Source organism: Eupeodes corollae, chromosome 1, assembly GCF_945859685.1.
Source record: "Eupeodes corollae chromosome 1, idEupCoro1.1, whole genome shotgun sequence".
NCBI classification, from domain to species: Eukaryota; Metazoa; Arthropoda; class Insecta; order Diptera; family Syrphidae; genus Eupeodes; species Eupeodes corollae.
The window spans coordinates 56377898-56398442 of NC_079147.1; the positions used below are offsets into that span (position 1 = coordinate 56377898).

Genomic DNA, 20545 nt, shown 5'->3' on the forward strand with positions numbered 1-20545 from the left:
TTCCCAATCGTTCCATCTGATCTGTATTTGTTCTTGAACACTCATTTTGATTTTATGACCTTACGTCAAAGTGGTCGGTCATCCAAAGTCCTAGTGGGGCTTGCTCTCATGAACAATTCGGATATCTCTGCTTCTGATTACACTTCGCTTGCTTGGTATCCCAACTCTATTAGCTTTAGACTCTTCGCCGTAACTATTTTTGATGCCTTTTTCAGATTTACATTCGAATTTTTCTAGAGCACCAACCTTCTTTAAATTGTAAACTTTAGAATCAATCTTCTTGAGAAAGGCCACATTTGGTTTGCTTTCTATTCGACAATTATTTTGGTGTAACATCTTTATTAATTTTTATTAGATGTCTGCTTCATAAGAAGGCGAACATTTTAACTAATTCTGGGAACAAAAACTCGGGAAGTCCGCTTACATTCATAAGACACGTTGCCACTTCAGTAAATATCAGGTTCGCCCTCACTACAGTACCATTCTGCTCCGGTGAACGTGGTTCATTCTTTTGATGAAGAAATCCGCTCTTACAATGTATGTACGAGTACATACATACATACATTTTTGAAAATCTTTCCTGCAGTATTTCAATCCATTATCAGTTCAAAGTAACTTGGGTTTTTCTCCAGATTGTGTTTCAACAAAAACTTAAAATGTCTTAAAGGCTTTGAGATTCAATTCTTTTAGTCTATTGGTTATGGTGTGATTGTCCTGCAGGATAACAAACTTATTGAAAGAAAGAGAATTATAGAAAGATAAAAACTATTACAAAAATTATTTAATAAACAACAAAACTATTGATCAAAATAAAATAATTATGAAAGTGAAAGTTGACTAAAATCATGTTTGAGATAAATATGAGCAGTACCACTTCTTTTGTGTATAAATGCACGGTATACAGTAAGAAATCAGTTTACAAGAAAACATCAATAAATTGTTCAAATAAATTTATTTAAATCAAAAATGTGTAACTAACATCAATCTTTTGTAACGTTTGTTTTTTCAACAATATTTCTTTTTTCAATATGATAGATGGTTTTGGGAATTTACATTGACTTATGGGATAAATTTGAGATATACATAAATATTACCTAGATATTGTAATGAACATTCAATCTTTATACGGCTAAGTAATGTTATAAACTTTTCTTTATCAGTATAAGCAAAGGAAACATTTAAATACATATAACTTAACAAAAGACAACCTAAGAATTGTTTAATTTAAATGTTATAGGTAATTATTTTGGATGACATTATAATATTACAAGTATACATAACTACAACTTTATAGGTATTTGATTTTAGTTTTATTTGTTTATTAAGATTTTCTTTTAAATTTTATTCTTGAACTGTAAATGTCAATTGCTTACTACGTGATGTTTCAAACTTATTTGGTGTTTTAATATCCATTATAGCCAGAATCCCAAGAAATAGTAGACCAATTAATATGGCACTCACAAATAATCCTGATAAAATAGGTACTGTTACAAATCCAACGCAATGATATGCATCACTAAACTTATCACGACCGTTTAACCAAGGTTGAATCTAAAATTGAATATTAAAATTTGTCATTATTGGATTCAAAGATTTTGAAGAGCGCTGAAACTTACTTGATAATCGGATATTGTTAAATTGTCTTGTTCACTTCGGAAAATTAGAGGTTTCGAGGAACACCGGTATGAGAATTCTAGTGGTGCCACGGGTTCATCTCCAATCAATGGCAAACTATTACGAATATCCTTGTATTCAACTTCAACAGCAGTTAGAGACCAATAATGGTAAGAGGAAAGAGTGAAATTGAAACGTAATCGGAGCTGAAATGGGCAAGAAAAGTTAAAAACTTGGGAAAAAATGGTTACGAAAATAAAAGTGTTCTTACTCGAGTATTGTTCACTTTGAATCCAATGTTTAATCGGCTCCAATCATTTCGGTCGTCAAAAGTGATTTCCTTGTCATGTTCCATCAAAGCAAGTGAATGAATTTGACCATTGATGTCCATGTTTAATAAGGGAGCAGTTGTTGTATACAAAATGGCTTTTCCTAAAAATGATAAAAAATTATGTTAAATGTTTGAATTTTCAATATTTTGCTCAAACGACTTTTTGAATATATTCTATAATCGACAACTAGACAATTAGAAATCTACAACTTTTACTTTTTACCGTATATTTTGGTAAAAAAGGTCCATTGAGATGCCTGGAAGACACCGGATGAAAACCGGTACTAAATTCAGTATTCCTGCAGAAATATATTCATATAACTGTAAAAAAATTCAAGACACTGCATTTCTGCACATCTGATTATTTTATTAGTAAGTAACATATAACTTACTATTGGATACTTAATTTCCTGGTAGCTCTCTAGCCGCAACTTTTAACCATCAAATTTTTTCAAGTTCCAATGTAATATCAACAAGGTCTGAAGACCCCCAGCCGTTTTAGGGACAATCTGTAATGGGCTCTCAACAGTTTCAAGCCATTTAAATCTGTAGGATCCGGTGGCATAATACCAGAAGAGCTACAAAAAGCCTGGGACATTAAATCCTTGAGGCAATTTATAACAGCTGTGTGAAAGTTATTTTCAAACCCAAAGCAGGAAAATTCCCGCAAGTGGTTGATTTGCTTGATCTTGATCCACAACCTATAAGTCTATCACCATTTCTCTTAGGACCTTAGAAAAATTGATTGATATTTAAGGGCAAGTATTGAAACTAGATTTCAGTCTGTGTCTCAAATTCCTACTGTAAAGGCAAGTTCGTGAAAATAAGGCGTTTCACACATAAGTACGCACCATCGAATTCTCCCTCCATCAATATGGAGGCTTTCCTTAACATAACTCAAAACTGAGTTGCCAAGTTGCTACAAGATTTGTTAGTGGAAGTAGACCGCAAGGTGGTATTCCCTTCCTTTTGAAACCTGGTGGTGATTAAAATCCTAACTGGTCTGGATGCGAAAAATTGGAAACGTAATATAGAAGAAAGAGTAAACAAAATACTGTAGCTCTCTTCTCTTGCAAACAAGCTATTCGCATTAAAAGGGGCTTAGAACCTTGAAGTACACATTGTTTTTTTTCTTTTTGGTAATCAAACTGATTTTAATGTACGTATGGTTTAGAAGAATGTTGGATTGCTTTAGAAAAAATCATAAGCCCGACAAACTAGCTTGCCTATGTATTAGCGGATCGCTTCGCACGACCTCATCTGCGCCACTTAAGACCCTACTCTACCTAACGCCTCTTCATATACTTAGCAAACAAACACCTACAAGCTCTGCTACTCTCCTCAAAGCTTCATCGCAGTGGGTTAAAAACAACATTGGGCAGTCCGTAATTCTTAAGTATACCTTCCAGATGTTTCTGGGAGGGTAAGGCATTCCTGGAAGATGATTCAATCCATTTTTATACAGATGGATCAAAAACAAATAATGGTGTTGGTGTACTCTGAACGACTGAAATTAAGTCCCTCATTCTTCCTTCCCAATAGTTTTAGTTTGTTCCAGGCGAAAAAAAAGTGATACAAAAGTCTTGTCCTGGCTTAAAGAAAATGGGATATCAATACCTGATCCGTATTTTCTCAAATAGTCAGGTTGCTATCAAATCTCTGAACTTTGTCTCTGCAAACTCTGTTACAGTCCAATACTGTCGACCATCTCTAATGAAGATGGCACAACAGTTTAATATTCATAGAGACTTTTCAGGAAATAGTACAGTACAATTGATTCTACCACGTTTGACTAATGCTTGCATACCAATCGCTACATGTAAACTATTGCCAATGCAACACGATATGAAGAAGGTATAATAATATCACTACGTTTCCTAAACTATATTTAGAGATATCAAGGTGCTTGCTTCCTCTAAGCTAGATAAACGGTGTCATTACCAGGCACTTTCTAATAGAAAAGTACGCAACGCGGCTAGACGTATTCTCATATGACTTTTGTAGAAGCTGTATGGATGAGGAAGAGGAGGAAACATAAGAATTACCTAGAAAAATTCTTCTATAACAACCTAAACAATCTCAATCATATGAACATAATCAGTCTCCCAAGTTTCGTAAGAGACTCAAAATGATTTCATTGAGCTAAGAAGAAAGCCTCAAGATTCATGTGTTATCCTTATCATAATGGGCCAATAAAATGGCTAAGGTGTGTCGCACTCCATCACTGACAACCACTTTAACCTAACCTAACCATAGAATTAGAATTTTATACTTGAACTGTGCCGTGATAATTTAATGAGCGATCAAAAAGCTAAACTTAATCTTAAAAGAACTTTAGTCAAATTTCATTAAAATCTATATTTCCTATGTCTATAGCAAACTTAAATAATAATAGATGGAATGAATATGGACCAAAAGAGTTTCTTTTTAATTGAATAACAACGATATAAATAAATCCATACCCTGAATAAACAGTAAACATTTTATAGCCATTTAATGTTCAAAAAACAAACACAAATTCTGAATTGAAATAGGTACCTACGAAAATTTAACATTCAAGTTTTACTTTTTATTCTAGACATAGTATAAAAAAATGAGTTATAATTTAGGTAATTTAGGAAAACTATAGAAAAGATGTTTTTATGACAAGAAAATGAAAAAAATCGGAAGAACATTTTTTAGAATTTCACCAAATCAGATTTTTTATAAATGCTTACTTTATTAATGACGTTTTTTTTTGTTTTAAATAAGTAAGGGTTTTTCGTCAAGAGGATTAAAATTTAAATAAATCTTTAAATCTTTTAACATTTAACATGTAAAAACTACATAATTACTAAAAATGGCACAAAATGCAGGTTTTAACAACGAATTAAATTTTTTAAAATTCAGTGCAAAAATGGGAAAAGTTGCAGTCATAGTTAAAAAAAAGTGTAAGTACGCGTTGCCGTGAAGCAGCTAGTAGAAGATTTAACCTTTGGAAACAATTGCAGCAGTGTGCACCATATCACCTTAACTAACAAACCTCAGGTTTGTCGGTTCCTCGACGATATTTGGAATGAGTTAAAGTTCAGTTAACATAAGAACTCAAGCTAGTCGATCACCAGGAATGTCGTACTTCTCTGAATGGGCTCTGGAAATGCATCAAAATGATTCAGATGCTCGTCGAAAAATATCTTCAGTGATAAGGCTCATTTTAACCTTGGATGCTTCGTTAACAAGCATAATTATCGTATTTGGAAATCGGAAAATGCGAAAATAATTGTTGAAAAGCCTTTTAATTTTTAATGTGTCCTTTGTGGGTTAAGCTTGATTGGACCTTTCTTATGTGAAAATAAGGCTGATGGAACTGTAACGGTGCATGGATTGCATATATAAACGGCGTAGAATCAATGTACTACATTAATTGAAGCAGAAGAGGAGAGAGGCACAATGACTTTTTAGAAAGAAAAATAGAGAGCATGAAAAGTGTGCGTTCGAAGATGTTAAGAGGTTCAAAAGCAGTAATAAAGTTCGAAAGTTTTATGAGCAGGTGAAACTAAATTCACAAGTAAATAAACCTAGAACCGAAAGTTGCAAAGAATAAAGTCGAAACATCATAGTAGAAGATATCCTAAGGATATGGAAGGACAACAAACCGAATTCCGCTGTCAGGCAGGATGATCCATTCAACATAGACGAAAAAAGCCAATCTCCTAATATCTAAGACGAAAAGATTGCCATATCTAAGCTGAAGTCTAACAAACCGCTGGAGCGGATGGCTTGAATTACGACCTCTTTAAAGCAGCTGGAGATAAGTTGGTAAGGAGCATGCGCCAACTTATCTGTAAGATATGGTCGGAAGAAAGCATGCCCGATGAATGGAACTTTAGTATTGTTTGCCCGATCCTGAAAAAAGGAGACCCTCTAAACTGCACCAACTATAGAGGAATCAGTCTACTTAACATCGCCTATAAAATCTTCTCTGCCGTAATATGTGAACGTCTAAAGCCCATCGTCAACAATCTGATAACTCCTTACCAGTGTGGTTTTAGGCCAGAAAAGTCCACAGTTGATCAAATATTCACATTACGGCAGATCCTGGAAAAACCCCAAGAACACCAAATCGACAGTCACCATCTTTTCATCGATTTCAAGGCCGCATATGACAGCATCTAAAGGGACGAGCTGTATAGAGCCATTTCTAGTTTTGGCATCCCTTTTTTTGTGAATATTGAAGCAGAGGCGGCAAAAATGGGTTTAACAGTTAATGAGGGAAAAACAAAGTATACATGCTTTTATCAAGAAAGGACCTAAGATACCGAAGTATCGGTCGAAACGACTAATGGCTCCGCTACGAACACAGAAAACAACACCAGCCAGCGCTGCGATCAAACGAAGAATTACTTTTGCTGAACGCTAATTCTTTGCTCAAAGAATGCAGTTCACTAGCAAAGCCTTCTATTGAGGTACCAAAGTGACTTTATATAAGACCCTCATAATTCCTATCCTTCTATACGGCAGTGCAGAAGCATTGACTATGACAAAAGTGGATAAAAGCACCTTGGGTCGTTTCGAGAGAAAATTTCATGTTAAGAGCTGTTCGGGCTCGTGACGTAGACTTAGTCAGAAGACTCAGAAGGATAAAACTCCAACGACTGAAGCTGATAGAGCGCATGGAAACCTAGTTTGTTGGGTGACGCCTTAGTTTTCACAGGACTGTAGCGACACCGTATTTAAGTAAGCATTTATTGATATGGTTCCAGAGTTACTTCAATCTGTATTCAGTTTTTAACTTAAAATTAAATTAAATTGATTAATCTCTAAATTCTTTTGTTGTCTAATTAAACCAAATAAAATCTCCATTTTATTGCTTGTTAAATACTAACTATCATTCTTTATGATAATATAATTAATGTAAAATCAACATTATTTCCTTGACTATAATTTTGAAAAGTTTTGTTTTCGTTTTTATAAATACAATTATTGTTGTTTTTGGCGTTTTTTTTTCCTCGACTGATGAAAGTAAAGGCATTTTTATCCAATATCTTTTATGGAATATATTGGATTAAAGATTCAATTGATTTATTTCTCTTCGCCTTCTGGATTCATTTTAATATCTTTTTTTTTTCAAAAAATTAAAACAACAAAAATAATTTAAATAGCAATATATTCAATTTAATAGATATAAAATCTTTTAGGTTTTGTAAACAAAATAAAAACTAAGAAAGAAAATAACATGAACTGTAAGACGGAAGACAACTTTTCAGTTTATGTATATTTTCATATAAATATATTTTTCCTTATATTTTGTGTTTTAATTATAGATGCACGCACTTTTTAAGGCAAATTTATGGTTATGCAAGCAATAAATGGAAATTTCAAAGTGCTAATAATTTTCTCATTGATGTAAATATTGAGTGAACAAATTAAATTTAATATAAAATTATAACAAACAAAAACTAACCTGGTGCTTGATAAATAAAATTGGTCTCAGTTGGTTCTTCAGTTGGGGCTATTTGAGTTGTAGTCTCCTCATTGGCTTCTCGCTTGTACATATAGTGAACTTCTTCCTCACGATAGGCCAATATTCCCAAAACCTCACCCTCGCCATAGATAGTCACTGAGTCCTTGAAAAGGGCTACAATTTCTGTATCTTGCTGAGAAGTTTGTCCCACAAGATTTATCACCTTTTTTTGTATTGCAGCAAGTGACGAATTTATTATTAATCAATATTTTTCTATCACTTTTTAAAGAAAAAGTCTTACCTCAACATTTGTATTGTAGTTAAAGGGTTCCACAGCCAGAGTATGTTGGGGCAAATAAGTCCAAGCATTTTCGTTTACTAATTGTCGAAACTTTGGATAGTTTTCGCCGTCCAAGCGATTTGTATTGTTTCGAATGAAAACCACGACAGCTTTGGCTTCGGTGAAAAGTGTCGAAAGGCTTTGTTCATCTGCCTCAACTAGAGCTGGTAATTTTAAGTCGTTCAGCTTCTCATGACCCCACATAAGATAGGGACCACTTAGGCTACAGCTAGAGAGACTAATAATCCCCAAAAATACACTTAAAAAGCTTATCCACTCCATTTTTCTTAAAACAACGAACTGTCTTGTGAGCAATTCTAAAGAAAAACTATCTGAAGAAGTGGAATATTCAGAACGACGACGATGGCAGGAGATCGATATTTTTAAAGACTTTTAGGACATGCGCATTGGGGAATGTGAATGAAAAAAATATGACACATCTGTCATTTTTTGGGGTGGATGATTTTTGTGTGTTTATATTTACATTTTGTTTTGGTTTTTAGATGCGGAAAATGTTGCCGGTTTATGAAGAATCTGTCACTTGGAGGAGAATCCACCTGTTGCCTTGTTCTAAAATTGAACTAAATTCGTCCCGAAGGCAGACAGTGTGTTCAGCAGGGAGGAAAATTCCGTAAAAACAAAATAAAATGATTTTATTGTTTCTTTTTTATTTTTTGTTTTATTTTTCTAACAAAAAACTTGGTTTATTAAAAACTTTTAATTAATGAAATGGAATATAGATAAAGTAAAAATATATAACAGTAGAAAAGTCTTTGGTTTTGAACTTCCATTCCCTCTGAATGTTGATGATTCTGAAAATTAAAAAAGAAAAACATTGTTTCAAAACAGTTGTTGTGTATTTAATCGAATTCTCACTTCTATTCGGATTTGTATCTCGAACACCACAACTTCGATATGATAGAGTTGCCTTTCTTTTTTGATTAACATATCCTGCAATGTAAAGGGTTGGAGCATCTAATCTTCCAGCTGCTATTAAACGTGACATATCCTATACAAAAGTAAAAAAGAAACTTAAGTCAAATCTTTAGCTAATTACTATTTTTATATTTAACTAGTTCTAATTGATGTGCTAAAGGTCCTTTAAAGTGAATGACAAGTTGGATACAAGCTCCACCGTGTAGTTCTTTTGTTCTTCTAGCATCGACATTTAACATCCATTCAGGAATGCCCATTACTTCTCGCAGGTCTTCGAGGAACTGGGCACTAAAAATAATAATATTTTTAAAAAGATTAGATTTGATGAAAATGAAATCGAAAATTGACTCTTACAATTAAAATCGACTTGAATTTATTTTTCATAGTATACAACTATTAAACTTGTTTTGAGAAATTAAAATTGTTGTCGAAATATTATAACTTATATAATTGTTGTTGATTTAAGCTAAACCATAAAATATGGTATAAACACTTTAATTTGCGCTTTAATAAAATAAAGAGTAGAAAATATGGGCTTTTATTCTTAAATTCCATTATTCAAGTCTGTAGAAATATTTTTAAAAAGGTAATTACTGGATTTTTCGAAGAACATTATCTTACATTAATAACAAAGTATTTCGTAGAGTGAAATAATTTTGAAGACATTACCCTAATCAACTATGGAGAATCGAACATGAATTTTTATCAATTTGTTAAGTTAATTTTGTAAAGTCTTATTTTTTACTAAAAAAAAGGGGCTGGGATGCGACCCACACTGATAACTTCCCATCCCGTCTGTCAATTTGTCTTGCTTAAATGTTTGTCTATTGCGTGTACTATTTTTTGTAGAATATCGAAAACAATATTTTTAGTTTTTGAAAAGCTATTTGAGTCGAAAGTAAATTTTTATCAAGTTTTCGTATTGTTTTTTTTTAGTTTTATTTTTTGTAAAAAAACTGTCAATTCGATTTTTCTCAAAATGTATCCAAATGTTGAAAACAATATTTCTTATATGTAAAAATTAGTTAGAAGCTATTATCTCAAATTTTTGAAAAGATATTTGAGGCGAAAATCATTTTTTACCAACTTTTGTTAATTTTTTTTCCGTTTTTAATTTTTTGTAAAAAAACTTTCAATTCGATTATTTTCAATGTTGATAAAAATATTTTTTGAAAGATAAAAGTAAATTAAAGCCAATATCTCAAAGTTATGAAAAGATATTTGAATCGATATTCAAATTTTACGAACTTTGAGTAATGTTTTTTTTTTGAGTAATCTTTCTTAAAATCTTTTATTTCGACTCTAGGGACCTTGTAACGTCGAGAAATGTCAAAATTTTCAATTTGGCAAATCGGACCATTTACAATAACTTACTTTTTGAAGAATTGAAAATTTTGAAATTTCGACGTTTCAAGATCCCTTGAATCTATATAAAAGAGTATGTTCGAACGTTTGGGAATCTTTTTTCTTTGTTCATATATCAAGAACCACTAAAGATATCGACTTAAAATATACTTCATAATTCGTTTAACCATAATTTTCACCTTTTTTTAAACTGCTATGGTAAAAAATACCTCTCACGTAATGTTCTTGAGAGGCATTTCTGCATTTTTCTGTAATATTGTCTATATAACAAAATTCATTTGAAGCCGATATCTCTTCTGGTTCTTGAGCTATGGACGACGAAAAAAACGTCGCGAAAGTTCGGACGTACGAACTTCCGTACACACGCACTATACATCTTTCTAAAAATCTTTTATTTCGACTCTAGGGACCTTGAAACGTCAAATTTTCAATTCGGCAAATCGGACCCATTGTAGTACCCATGCGTGCGTTGGAATGTCATGCAAGGGGTCTTGTTTTCAATACCTGCCTGTGCGACCTTTATTTAAAAAAATTAATTTGCGCGGTACTGCCTCTTGCGAGGAATTGACAAATCCTTCAACAGTAATTCTTGTCATGAAAAAGTGCTTTCTCAAATTAGCCGTTCGGATTCGGCCGAAAATTGTAGGTCCCTTCCATTCCTGACAACAGTACACACACACAGGAATGGTTGACAGTTGTAAGTCACTAGGCCCTAGTTCAATACGGACTGTTGCGCCACCCAATTTATTTATAAATCGGACCCATTACAATCACTTCCATTAAAAAAGCTCTACGCGAACCTGCTTAAAACTTTATTATGAGTTTAGTCGGGAATGTTTTTAAAATCATATGAAGAGAATCTCGAGGATTTAGAATCTTTTTATATTTTTTAGAGATCACACGTGTTGATCTCTATCATATTGTGCATTTTTGTTGAATATATAATTTTCTTTGCTATAAATTCAGACTTTACAAATGTAAATAGTATTAAAAAAAAAACTGTCATTTAAGAACTACATATAAAAAGTTCCATTTGAAAATTTGTATCTTTTAGAACGCTTAAAATATCAAATAAAAATTGTATTCATTTTATTCTATCTAGAATTATAAACTGTATACGGTAACTATTATCTTTTTTTACAAATATTGGTAAAACAATTTTATAAACAAAATATCTGATCCCATAGGAAGTTATTGTAATCAGTCCTATTTAAATTTAATTTTTAATTTTCAAGTTCCATAGAATCAAAATCAAAGACAAGGACTTGGTGGTGGTGGCTATGCGACGAGAAATATAGATATTGACTTCAAATTAATTTTATTCGTCCAATTTGTATTTGTGTATATAAAAAAAAATGTAAAGCATGTTACCAAAGTTGGTAAAAATTGAATTTCGACTAAAAATCAAGTGAACAAAAACTGATTTTGAATTTAAACTATATCATCACATGCAAACATATACAATTCTTTAAGATTAATTTAACTGATAACTTTTTCAACAAAACTCGATAACCTACAAACTTTTTAAGCAAGACAAATCGACAGACGTGATATTAAGTTTTCAGTGCTGGTCGCATCTCAGCCTCTTTTTTAAAATTGCTGTGGTAAAAAAACCCAACAAAATTTTATTAAAAGTCCATCTGGATGTAATTTAAACCCAAATATCTCACGAACCAATTAGGCTAGAGACTTGAATTAAATTTTATATTATAGATTGTAACGTGATACCACACCAATATATTTTTGGAATAAATCCAATTAACATTCTTTTAATAATCAAAAAAACTGAAAATAAAATACTCCCCTCAAAAATTTAACGAATGAAAAATGATTTTATCTCCAAAACAATTGTTTACAACGTAAAATAAGGTTTTTAACATCTGGTAACATTTTGAAAAAAAATTAAATTGACAGTTTTTTTATAAATAATAAAAATCTTAAAAAACATTACTCAAAGTTGGTAAAAATTTAATTTCGACTCAAATATCTTTTCAAAACTTTAAGATATTAACTTCAAACTACTTTTTTCTTTAAAAAAAAATTGTCAACATTGAGTCAAATTTTTGGAAAAATCGAATGTACAGTTTTTTACAAAAAATAAAAACTTAAAAGAAAACTAAACAAAAGTTGGTAAAAATTGATTTTCGACTTAAATATCTTTTCAAAACTTTGAGATTATGGCTTCTAACTAATTTTATCTTTTAAGAAATATTTTTTTCAACATTCGGAAAAATCGAAATGGTAGTTTTTTTACAAAAAAATAAAAACCTAAACAAAAAAATTAATAAAAGTTGGTAAAAATTGGTTTTCAGCTCAAATATCTTTTCGAAACCTTGAGATATTGGCTTTACACTACTTTTATCTCTTATTATCTAAAAAATAAAATTTTGAGAAAAATCTAATTGACAGTTTTTGTAAAAAAAATAAAAACCTTGCAAAAAAAAAAAACAATACTAACACTTGGTCAAAATTTACTTTCTGTTCAAATAGCTTTTCAAAAATTAAAAATAATGTCTTAAAACTTTTTTACTTCACAGAAAAGTAATGTTTTCGATATTCAATAGTTTTTTTTTATAAAAATCCAACAGTCCGTTTTTTTATTAAAAAAAATAAAATCTACAAAAAATAGTACGCAAATTTGGTAAAAATTAATTTCATTCATAAAATTTGTAAAAATTTAAGAAATGCTAATTGGCAAAAATTTGTTTTCGACTAAAAATCTATTTAACTAGATTTTCAACCTCAACTATTTCTTTGTATGAAAAACATTGTTGGTAAATTTAAAATTTTTAAGAATAATTCAACTAACAACTTTTTTAACCCAACAACCTACAAACTTTTAAGCAATACAAATACTATTTCTCCGCAGAAATTAAGTTTTCTAAAAACATATGTATTTGTATGAATTCATGGAATGTAAAATATATTAATATGTCTCAAAAAGTAATAGTAACTATTAATCGCTATACAAATGTGAATTTTCTGTTAAATGAATATTACTGTGTCTTTCCATAAAAAGTTTAATTTTTGGATTTTTGAGCCCTGAGATTCTACTTACATATATGACTTATAAAACATTCATGCCTAAAATCATATAAAGTTTTTCATCATAAAGTTTCTTAGCAGATATTTTTTTTAGCAGAACACATATTAAATTGACCATATAGGTACAGAGTGGTGGTATATAACTTCCTTACTGCTGACAATAAGAATAACAATACTTTAAACACATGAAAATCTAGAACAAAATACAGTGAAGGTAAAGCTACTAAAAATCTTCATCGAAAAAGTTTACACTAAAAATAACCAGAAAAGCTTTAAATCAAAACAAGCTTTGCAATATACTCAGTTTTTCTGTTGAAAAATGCCTCGGAACTCGGAAGATTAAACATCAATTTCAAGAATTATTAAAACGTTACCTATAGAACTTGTTCCCCATGCAGAAGAACCGTTAAATATTATTGCTTGAAATACAAATTTGTATATCAACAACTTATTTTTCATGCTCAATTTAGATTTACGGTTTATGAAAGGGTATAAAACTTTTATTGTGATACCATCTTTCTTCACTATTTCTTGTACATGTAAGCCAAAAGTATGGGTTTTATCGAGGTATATCCCAAGATAATTTCCACTAGATTTTCTACCTGTATTGGTACTGCAAATAACTATGCTGTTAGTTGGCAAAAAACAGGCTTTTTTCCTTTTTCGAATGAAAAATACAAAATCTGTTTTTTAAAACATTTGTGTTAATTTTCCATGCATTACACTAGCTTTGTACTTCATTTAATGTGATTGCAAGTTAGTTTCTATAAAGAAGCCAAATGAATATAAAGAAAAGATCGGCGAAAATTGCTTTTTCACATTTGGGGAAATCCTAAGTGAAAGTATTACATATGTATAAGATAGGACCAAATAAAGAGCATTGAGGTAAATCTATACTAACATGAAAGGCCTCAGAATAAGAATTGTTTAATTAAAAATGATTGTACAATCTCAATGAGATAGATTGGGAAACTGAAAGTTAAAAGCTTATGTAAAAAAGCCTTGTGCAAAACGGTGTTAAATGCTTTGCCTTGACATTGAGGCATAGGTTTTAACAGCGGAATCGTTGTATCTATTTTCCCACTTACCGGAAAATTATTGAACTTAAAACAGAAACTAAACAAGAACTGCATATATATTTTATGTCTGACGTTGGAAGAAATGGCGAGACTTTGATCTTTTATCAACGGGAATTCTTTTATCAGCGTTTTCGAGGATAGCATTTGTAAAGTTTGAATCATTCATGTCCATCCATTGAAGCCAGCAGTGCGATTAGCATCATGCTTTACCATTTTAAGGATCTTTAAAATCGTATAATAACGCCGAAAAAAAGTCTTGTTAGTTGGATTGAGACCGGAAACTTGCTGAGGGAGTTACAAGCTGGATTTATACCAGGATATTCAGCAATAGAAAATGGTTTTTATATTCAGGAGCGTGGTAAAGAATTTCTTGAAACAAAGGAAAAAGCTGTATGTATTTTTTTGTTTCGATTTTATAGCAGCTTTTGATACAATCGATAGAGGTGCACTATACTATAAACTGTATTGTCTTGGGATATCATTCAAGTTTGGTCGCGTTCTTGAGCACCTATAGAGACGAACAAGGGCGGCTGTATTGACAGGTGAAGAACTCTCAGACTCGTTTCAAACCTCATCGGAGTGAGACAAGGTTGTGCATTAAGCCGTACCTTGTTTGCATTATTCATTGATGATAAAGTCATGTTTGCACATCACCGGAAACCCTGCAGCTCATGATTAACAGGGTTCACCAGTAGTGTCAGCTATGGAATTTAATAGTAAATAGTATAGATAAGTCAAAGGTTATGGTTATTGATCCATCAAATGAAAAATGGAGCTATAATCACGAAAATATTGAATGTGTGCGAGAATATGAATACCTTGGCATTGCTGTTACAAATAATTAAAATATGGATAAACACTTAAATGAGAAATTGATTAAGGCGAAAAATTAATATGACCTGGAAACAATGCTTCATGAATAAGTGTATAGCACATGGTAACAAGTTTAAAGTATCTGAAGCAGTAGCTGAGAGCATACTTTTATATGGATCGCAGGTATGGGGATGTAAAAAGCACAATTCAGTTGAAAAACTCCTAACGCACTTAATAAAAAGAATAATTCATTTGACGAAAAAAAATACACCAAACTAAGAAATAATGCTGGAAACGAGCCTCTTCTTTGTTTATAAAAACATTGAAGTTGCAAGCGGACTTCTTGCTTAACGTTTTTAAAATGAATCCTTCACGGGTCATGAAAAAAGTGGTCGTAAAAGCCATAAAAGAACAAAACAGTTGGTATCGAGAGTGGCAAGATTTTGCTGAGGAATGTCAAATTAATTTTGATTAACCCATCGAGAATTTAACAACCTCTAAAAACATCTTGTATGAAGTAATTTTAAAGGTTGATGGAAAATGTAGAGCTGAATATATTGCTGATGTCTAACTCCTTGTACAGAACTGCAGATTAAATCATAACAAATGTAAATTTTACTTTAACATAATGTAAATTTTACTTTAATTCAATAAAATCTGTATCTATCAATCTATCCATTAAACACTAAGATTATCCACATAAATTCTATCTTATAGATAGACCAATTTGCGTTTTCAGGTTTATAAAATAATTTCTTTGAAGTAGAGGTGAAACCAGAGTAGGTACCTACTGTTTATGACTGGTAAATGGTTTAAGCCTAGTTCTTTTATAAATATGGATTAAGTGAACAGGCTTGGTACATCCAAAGTTGATGGGTTTGCTATACTGGGAAGCCAAAAGTTTTTAATTAATTTTTCTATAAAACTTGTTATCTTAATTTTATGAATGAAGTCAAAATTTAAGGTATGTTTTAAAATCTTGCTATATAATAAACGTAAAAACAAAAATATCAATCGCACTTACACAACAAAGCGAGGTGGTTTCTGGATATTCACAAACTTCACAATATTATGATCGGGTTCAATATTTGCACATGCGAATCGCTCATTCGACCAATCCTGGGCAAAAATAACAATGGATCTTCCAATTGCTCCAACAGGTTTTTCCAGAGGGAAATTAGGATCCGTAAAAACCATACGTTTTTCACCAATGTCTACAACAAAAAGTTATCCCAATTTTGCAAAATTATTTAATTCAAATCTTTTACTTATTGGTCCCAATCTAGACGAAACATCTCCAACATAACATCGTAGAGGGTTGTCTGATCCACATTCTTGGTCATAAAGCTCTGTCTGTCAATCATTCAATTTGAAACAATTTTACAATTTTTCTCATCTAATTTGATTTCCATCTCTATACTTACATTTAAGGGATCAGCAAGTTGGGTAAAGTACGGGTTCCAGACATAACCTCCAGCTACACACCTTGTGGCGGTTGGCTTAACTGCAGCATCCACACCAACTGAATTGACAAATATCTGCCACTTGTGGTTTTGGGTCTGAAACATTAAATTCCATTAGTAAATCACTTAGAATTGTTAATCAAAACGACTTTTATACATACCACATTACGGTCATTCTTTCCCGGGTGCCTCAACTTAACCTCAATCACAGTGTCCGATTGACTCCCGTCATAATGAATCAACTGGGTCATTTTGATATATCCATAAGCATATCCGGAAGGGTGATGGAACGAAGCTATAGCACGCAGCTCCCTCGCTTCCGATGGGCTATAGCCTCGCTCTAATGTACTACAAGCCCATCTGGCATTCTTTTCCTTCTTGTGAATCACAATCGATCGTCCAAGGATGCTGTTGTATCCGAATAGTGGAAGATTCGAGTCGTTATGGGCCCCTTCGTAGTGCCTCAAACCATCCAGGGTGCCGAACTTTCCACTCAAATCACCCATCTCATATTGATCCGTAGATCCCAGGGTTGGTGGAGGCGATAGTTTTGGATTTATTCCAAATGGATTCCAATGATCGTACAACGATGTAGCCTCACAGGGGAAGGCTAAATTCTCTTCAACCGGGGCCTCATGGATGTGATAGCCACTGGCTGCGTTCAAACCTCTCAAATCGACTTCGATGTTACTCATGTCATACTCGGATTGTTGGGTAATTTCAAGTTCTCCCTTCAGAGAGAGATCGTATCCATTGGGATACCAATCTTTTGCCACGACTTTTCTTTTAAAATGTCCAATGATTCTAGAGAAAGAGGATTTTTGTTTTTATTAAGTTTAAAAGAGATTATATTTCAAAGAACTTACACAGAACAAGCTAATCGTTCTCCTCGAGCTTTTGGACCGTTGTCGTCGTAGATCACCAAAGACTTTCCCATTATACTCTGCTTTCCCGAAAGTGGCAGATTAGAGTCCGTGAATATCTTGCGACTTATCTTTGTGGCTTCGGACTTCCTTCCGGCTATTGCAAGACTCCCCAGACGAGTATCTAAGGCTCCAACCTTACACATCGGCATCAGATGGGGTCGACAGAAATCATCGGCTCTCTTCTCACCCCAGTCGACCCTGTAAGGATTGTAAACATTACCAGCACTGGTGCAACGGTTTTGCCAGTCGTAAAAGTCTTTTCCCGGAGGACTTGCGTGGACAGCCCACCTATGGCCGAATGTATTGTTCTGCGTTGATCCATCAGCATGGATGAGATATTCAAAAATCACTGTTGTATCCATCCATGGCTCCTCAGCTGGCTGACGGAAGAGAACCCTTCCCACAATCGGATAACGAAATAGAACTTGTGCGGTCGATATTGGCTTCTGATAGATGCCATTCTTCTGGTATTGGGCTATGGTCGAACAACCCCAGGGTTCTTCCTTGATATTCTCGGGGTTTGATCGGTCAAAAGTGTAAATTACCATTCCTCGATGAACGATACTATTGATGCCCTGTAAGGGTAGAAATATATCCCAATATATTCCACTCAGTTCAGAACTGGCCCCGGGAAGTTTGTAGTTGTGGTAATAATCTTTGTTGCGACTCTGCAGCTTCCCACTCAAATCCCCAATAGCGTACTGTTCTTGAGTTCCGAAACCCGGTGGTGGTGCTGCCTTCATATCAATCTCATGTGGGTTGAATATCTCATCGGTTGATATACAGTAATCAGGCTTCCCCTTTCTTATAGGGTCTGGTGGAAGACTGTGGATGCGAAAGCCGGAAACATCTTCAGCAAACTTCTTGCTTACACGATCAGTGTCTCGTCCAGTTGAGGACAGAGTAAAATTCAAAAATGTCGGATCGAACCTTGATCGCTCACTAAATGATATTTCACCCTTAATTCCACCAGAATTGAAGAAGGTTCTAGAACATAAATAAATTTAGCTTGGAATTCATCGAGGCTTTGCCAAAAACTAAACTCACTTGTAAAGAAGAGGCTTCACATTTCTAATCTTAGTGCAGGCCAGGAACTCGTTTGTGTGCAAATGATCGAAGAGTACTAAGTACAACGTCCTGTGGGGGATTGTAAGATCTGATGGCAGAAGTTCCAGTTTATTGTCCTTATAAATCGAACGTTGAGACAGCTCCAAAGCGTTCTTTGCCACTTTGATTTTTCCCAAACGGTTGTCAAGGTCTCCTATACCTTTGCCTTCTCCATTACCCTGTGGATCGAAGACCAACTGTAGAAAATTGCAGTTGTCTTCATTTCTGTGATGGTCATTGGCCAGAATGTCAGTCACATAGATTTTCCAGTGGTGCTTGGTTGCTGGTTCATCATTATGCGGCACTGGTTGCGAACGAATGTGGAATAAGTCAGAATAAATCAAAGTGTCACCACTTCCTTTATTTCCCGCCAGCCAACGGAAGTACACCGAACCCGATATGGGAGTAGTAAATTGGGCTTCAGCCATATGTTCAACATTGGCATCAACAGTTGTCACACTCCCGCAGACCCTAGTGCTGCCATCTGTCAGTACAAGAGATTTTCCCCAGATTCCATTTTCACCTGCAAAATAATTCGAATAAAACTCAACTCATTATATTGGCTACGGCCTTGAGTTTGGCGTAGTTTTGCAAACAACAACAAACCGGTCAGCTGTATTTCTTTTGTCCACATCGACGTCTCATTGCCCGGCAGAGTCAGAAAGCCTAGATCATCATCGAAGCTAATCAGCTGTTTGCCCAATTTATGCAAATCACATCGGGCGTTTGCATTTGTTTCAGTATAATCGACTGGAAACTCATGGATACCCCAGCTCCAGGCTTGGTCGGGAAATTGCAAGGTTGTCTCGAGTTTCGATCTGATTTCGACGGAAGTTTTTGAACCTTGCTTAAAAGTTATTTCACCATGAAGGCCGTGTTGTGATAAATACACGATCAAATGATCACTTTTCACTGCAACTATCGGTCGATTAAATGAAAGAGTTTAGATAATTAACTGTTTTCAAAGATTGAGTCATTGGTTAAGTTGAGTTCTTTCTGGAAGATACAAATCACCATAACCATGGCTTACCTGTTTGGTAAGAAACTATCACAAAGACAACAACAAAATTCACAACATTGAGCAACATGATACTGGAACCGTTGCGTTGGCGTGCTGACGCTTTTTGAATTATAATTTCACTTTTACTTTGTATCTTTTACTTTAGGTATTTCACAGATACGAAATTTTTGTTTTTGTTTTTCTTTTCTATTCTTTTAATGTTATTCAGGTTTGGTTTTGCTTTCACATTTTTTTAACTTTATTTTGTGTTAAACCTCGTTTGAAGCGAGTAGGTCGTAGTGTATGGGGAACTCAATAGCAACTGAATTGTGGCTAATGGAAGGCAAGACGATAGACCTTCGCTCAGTTTCTGTTTTCAAGCTTGGTTTGTTAAGGTTTACCTGCTTTCTTGAGTTGAAAAAGAAGTTTATGTTAAAGGCTGTTAAGATTTGACTCAGAGTTTTATGATGAACAAGTGAGTTTATTTTTAACAATATAAAACATGATTCACGCTCGAACAGGGTGTTTTGTTAGAATTATTTGGCTTATAGTGTATTTTTTTACATTTTTCGACATTTCATGGTATCTTAAATCTAAATAAAAGATTTTTAGAGAGATGTCTGTGCATTCGTGAGTATGTAAGTTCGTATATCCGGTTGCCCATATCTAAAGAACTAGCAGGGATAGCGACTTCTCATAAATTTCGCTATACAAATAATAATGCAGAAAGATGCAAAAACTAATCTCAAAACATTGAGTGGGTCATTTTCTTACGATAGCAATTTAAAAACAAAGTGAAAATTTATAATTAACGAACATTAAAATGGTTTTGTATACCTTTAATATGCCAAAGACACAGTGTGAGCAGGGAAAGTTGGCTATGTGATTTCGATGTACATAAATTTTGAGTTCTTGAACATTGCTATGACAGGGAAAGATGGAGCGTGGTAAGGTATTCCACATTCGCGTAGTACGGCCCAAAACTGAATCCCTGTACTTCATAGTACGGCCGCAGTTGGACTCAAGGGTTAATAACTGATGGGCGTTCCTAGAAGCGCGAGTATTATGGTTTAATAATTTAAG

At 33.4% G+C, this 20545-nt stretch overlaps 2 protein-coding genes across 2 annotated transcripts; both read right to left on the reverse strand.

Annotated features, from left to right (window-relative positions):
- Positions 1 to 933: 933 nt before the first annotated feature.
- Positions 934 to 8088, reverse strand: LOC129942017 (uncharacterized). The gene is made up of 5 exons (XM_056050808.1): positions 7690 to 8088; positions 7389 to 7611; positions 1886 to 2046; positions 1617 to 1820; positions 934 to 1551 (listed from the first exon to the last, which is right to left on the reverse strand). Exons 1-5 carry the CDS (start codon positions 8008 to 8010, stop codon positions 1342 to 1344), a joined length of 1119 nt encoding a protein of 372 aa, XP_055906783.1. The 5' UTR covers positions 8011 to 8088; the 3' UTR covers positions 934 to 1341.
- A 297-nt stretch (positions 8089 to 8385) lies between these two features.
- LOC129940875 (uncharacterized) lies at positions 8386 to 19793 on the reverse strand. Its single transcript, XM_056049397.1, has 11 exons — positions 19493 to 19793; positions 19069 to 19380; positions 18403 to 18985; positions 17296 to 18342; positions 16591 to 17233; positions 16391 to 16525; positions 16235 to 16319; positions 15991 to 16180; positions 8802 to 8952; positions 8605 to 8737; positions 8386 to 8540 (listed from the first exon to the last, which is right to left on the reverse strand). The coding sequence occupies exons 1-11, from the start codon at positions 19548 to 19550 to the stop codon at positions 8446 to 8448; spliced, it is 3432 nt and encodes a 1143-aa protein (XP_055905372.1). The 5' UTR covers positions 19551 to 19793; the 3' UTR covers positions 8386 to 8445.
- Positions 19794 to 20545: the final 752 nt, after the last annotated feature.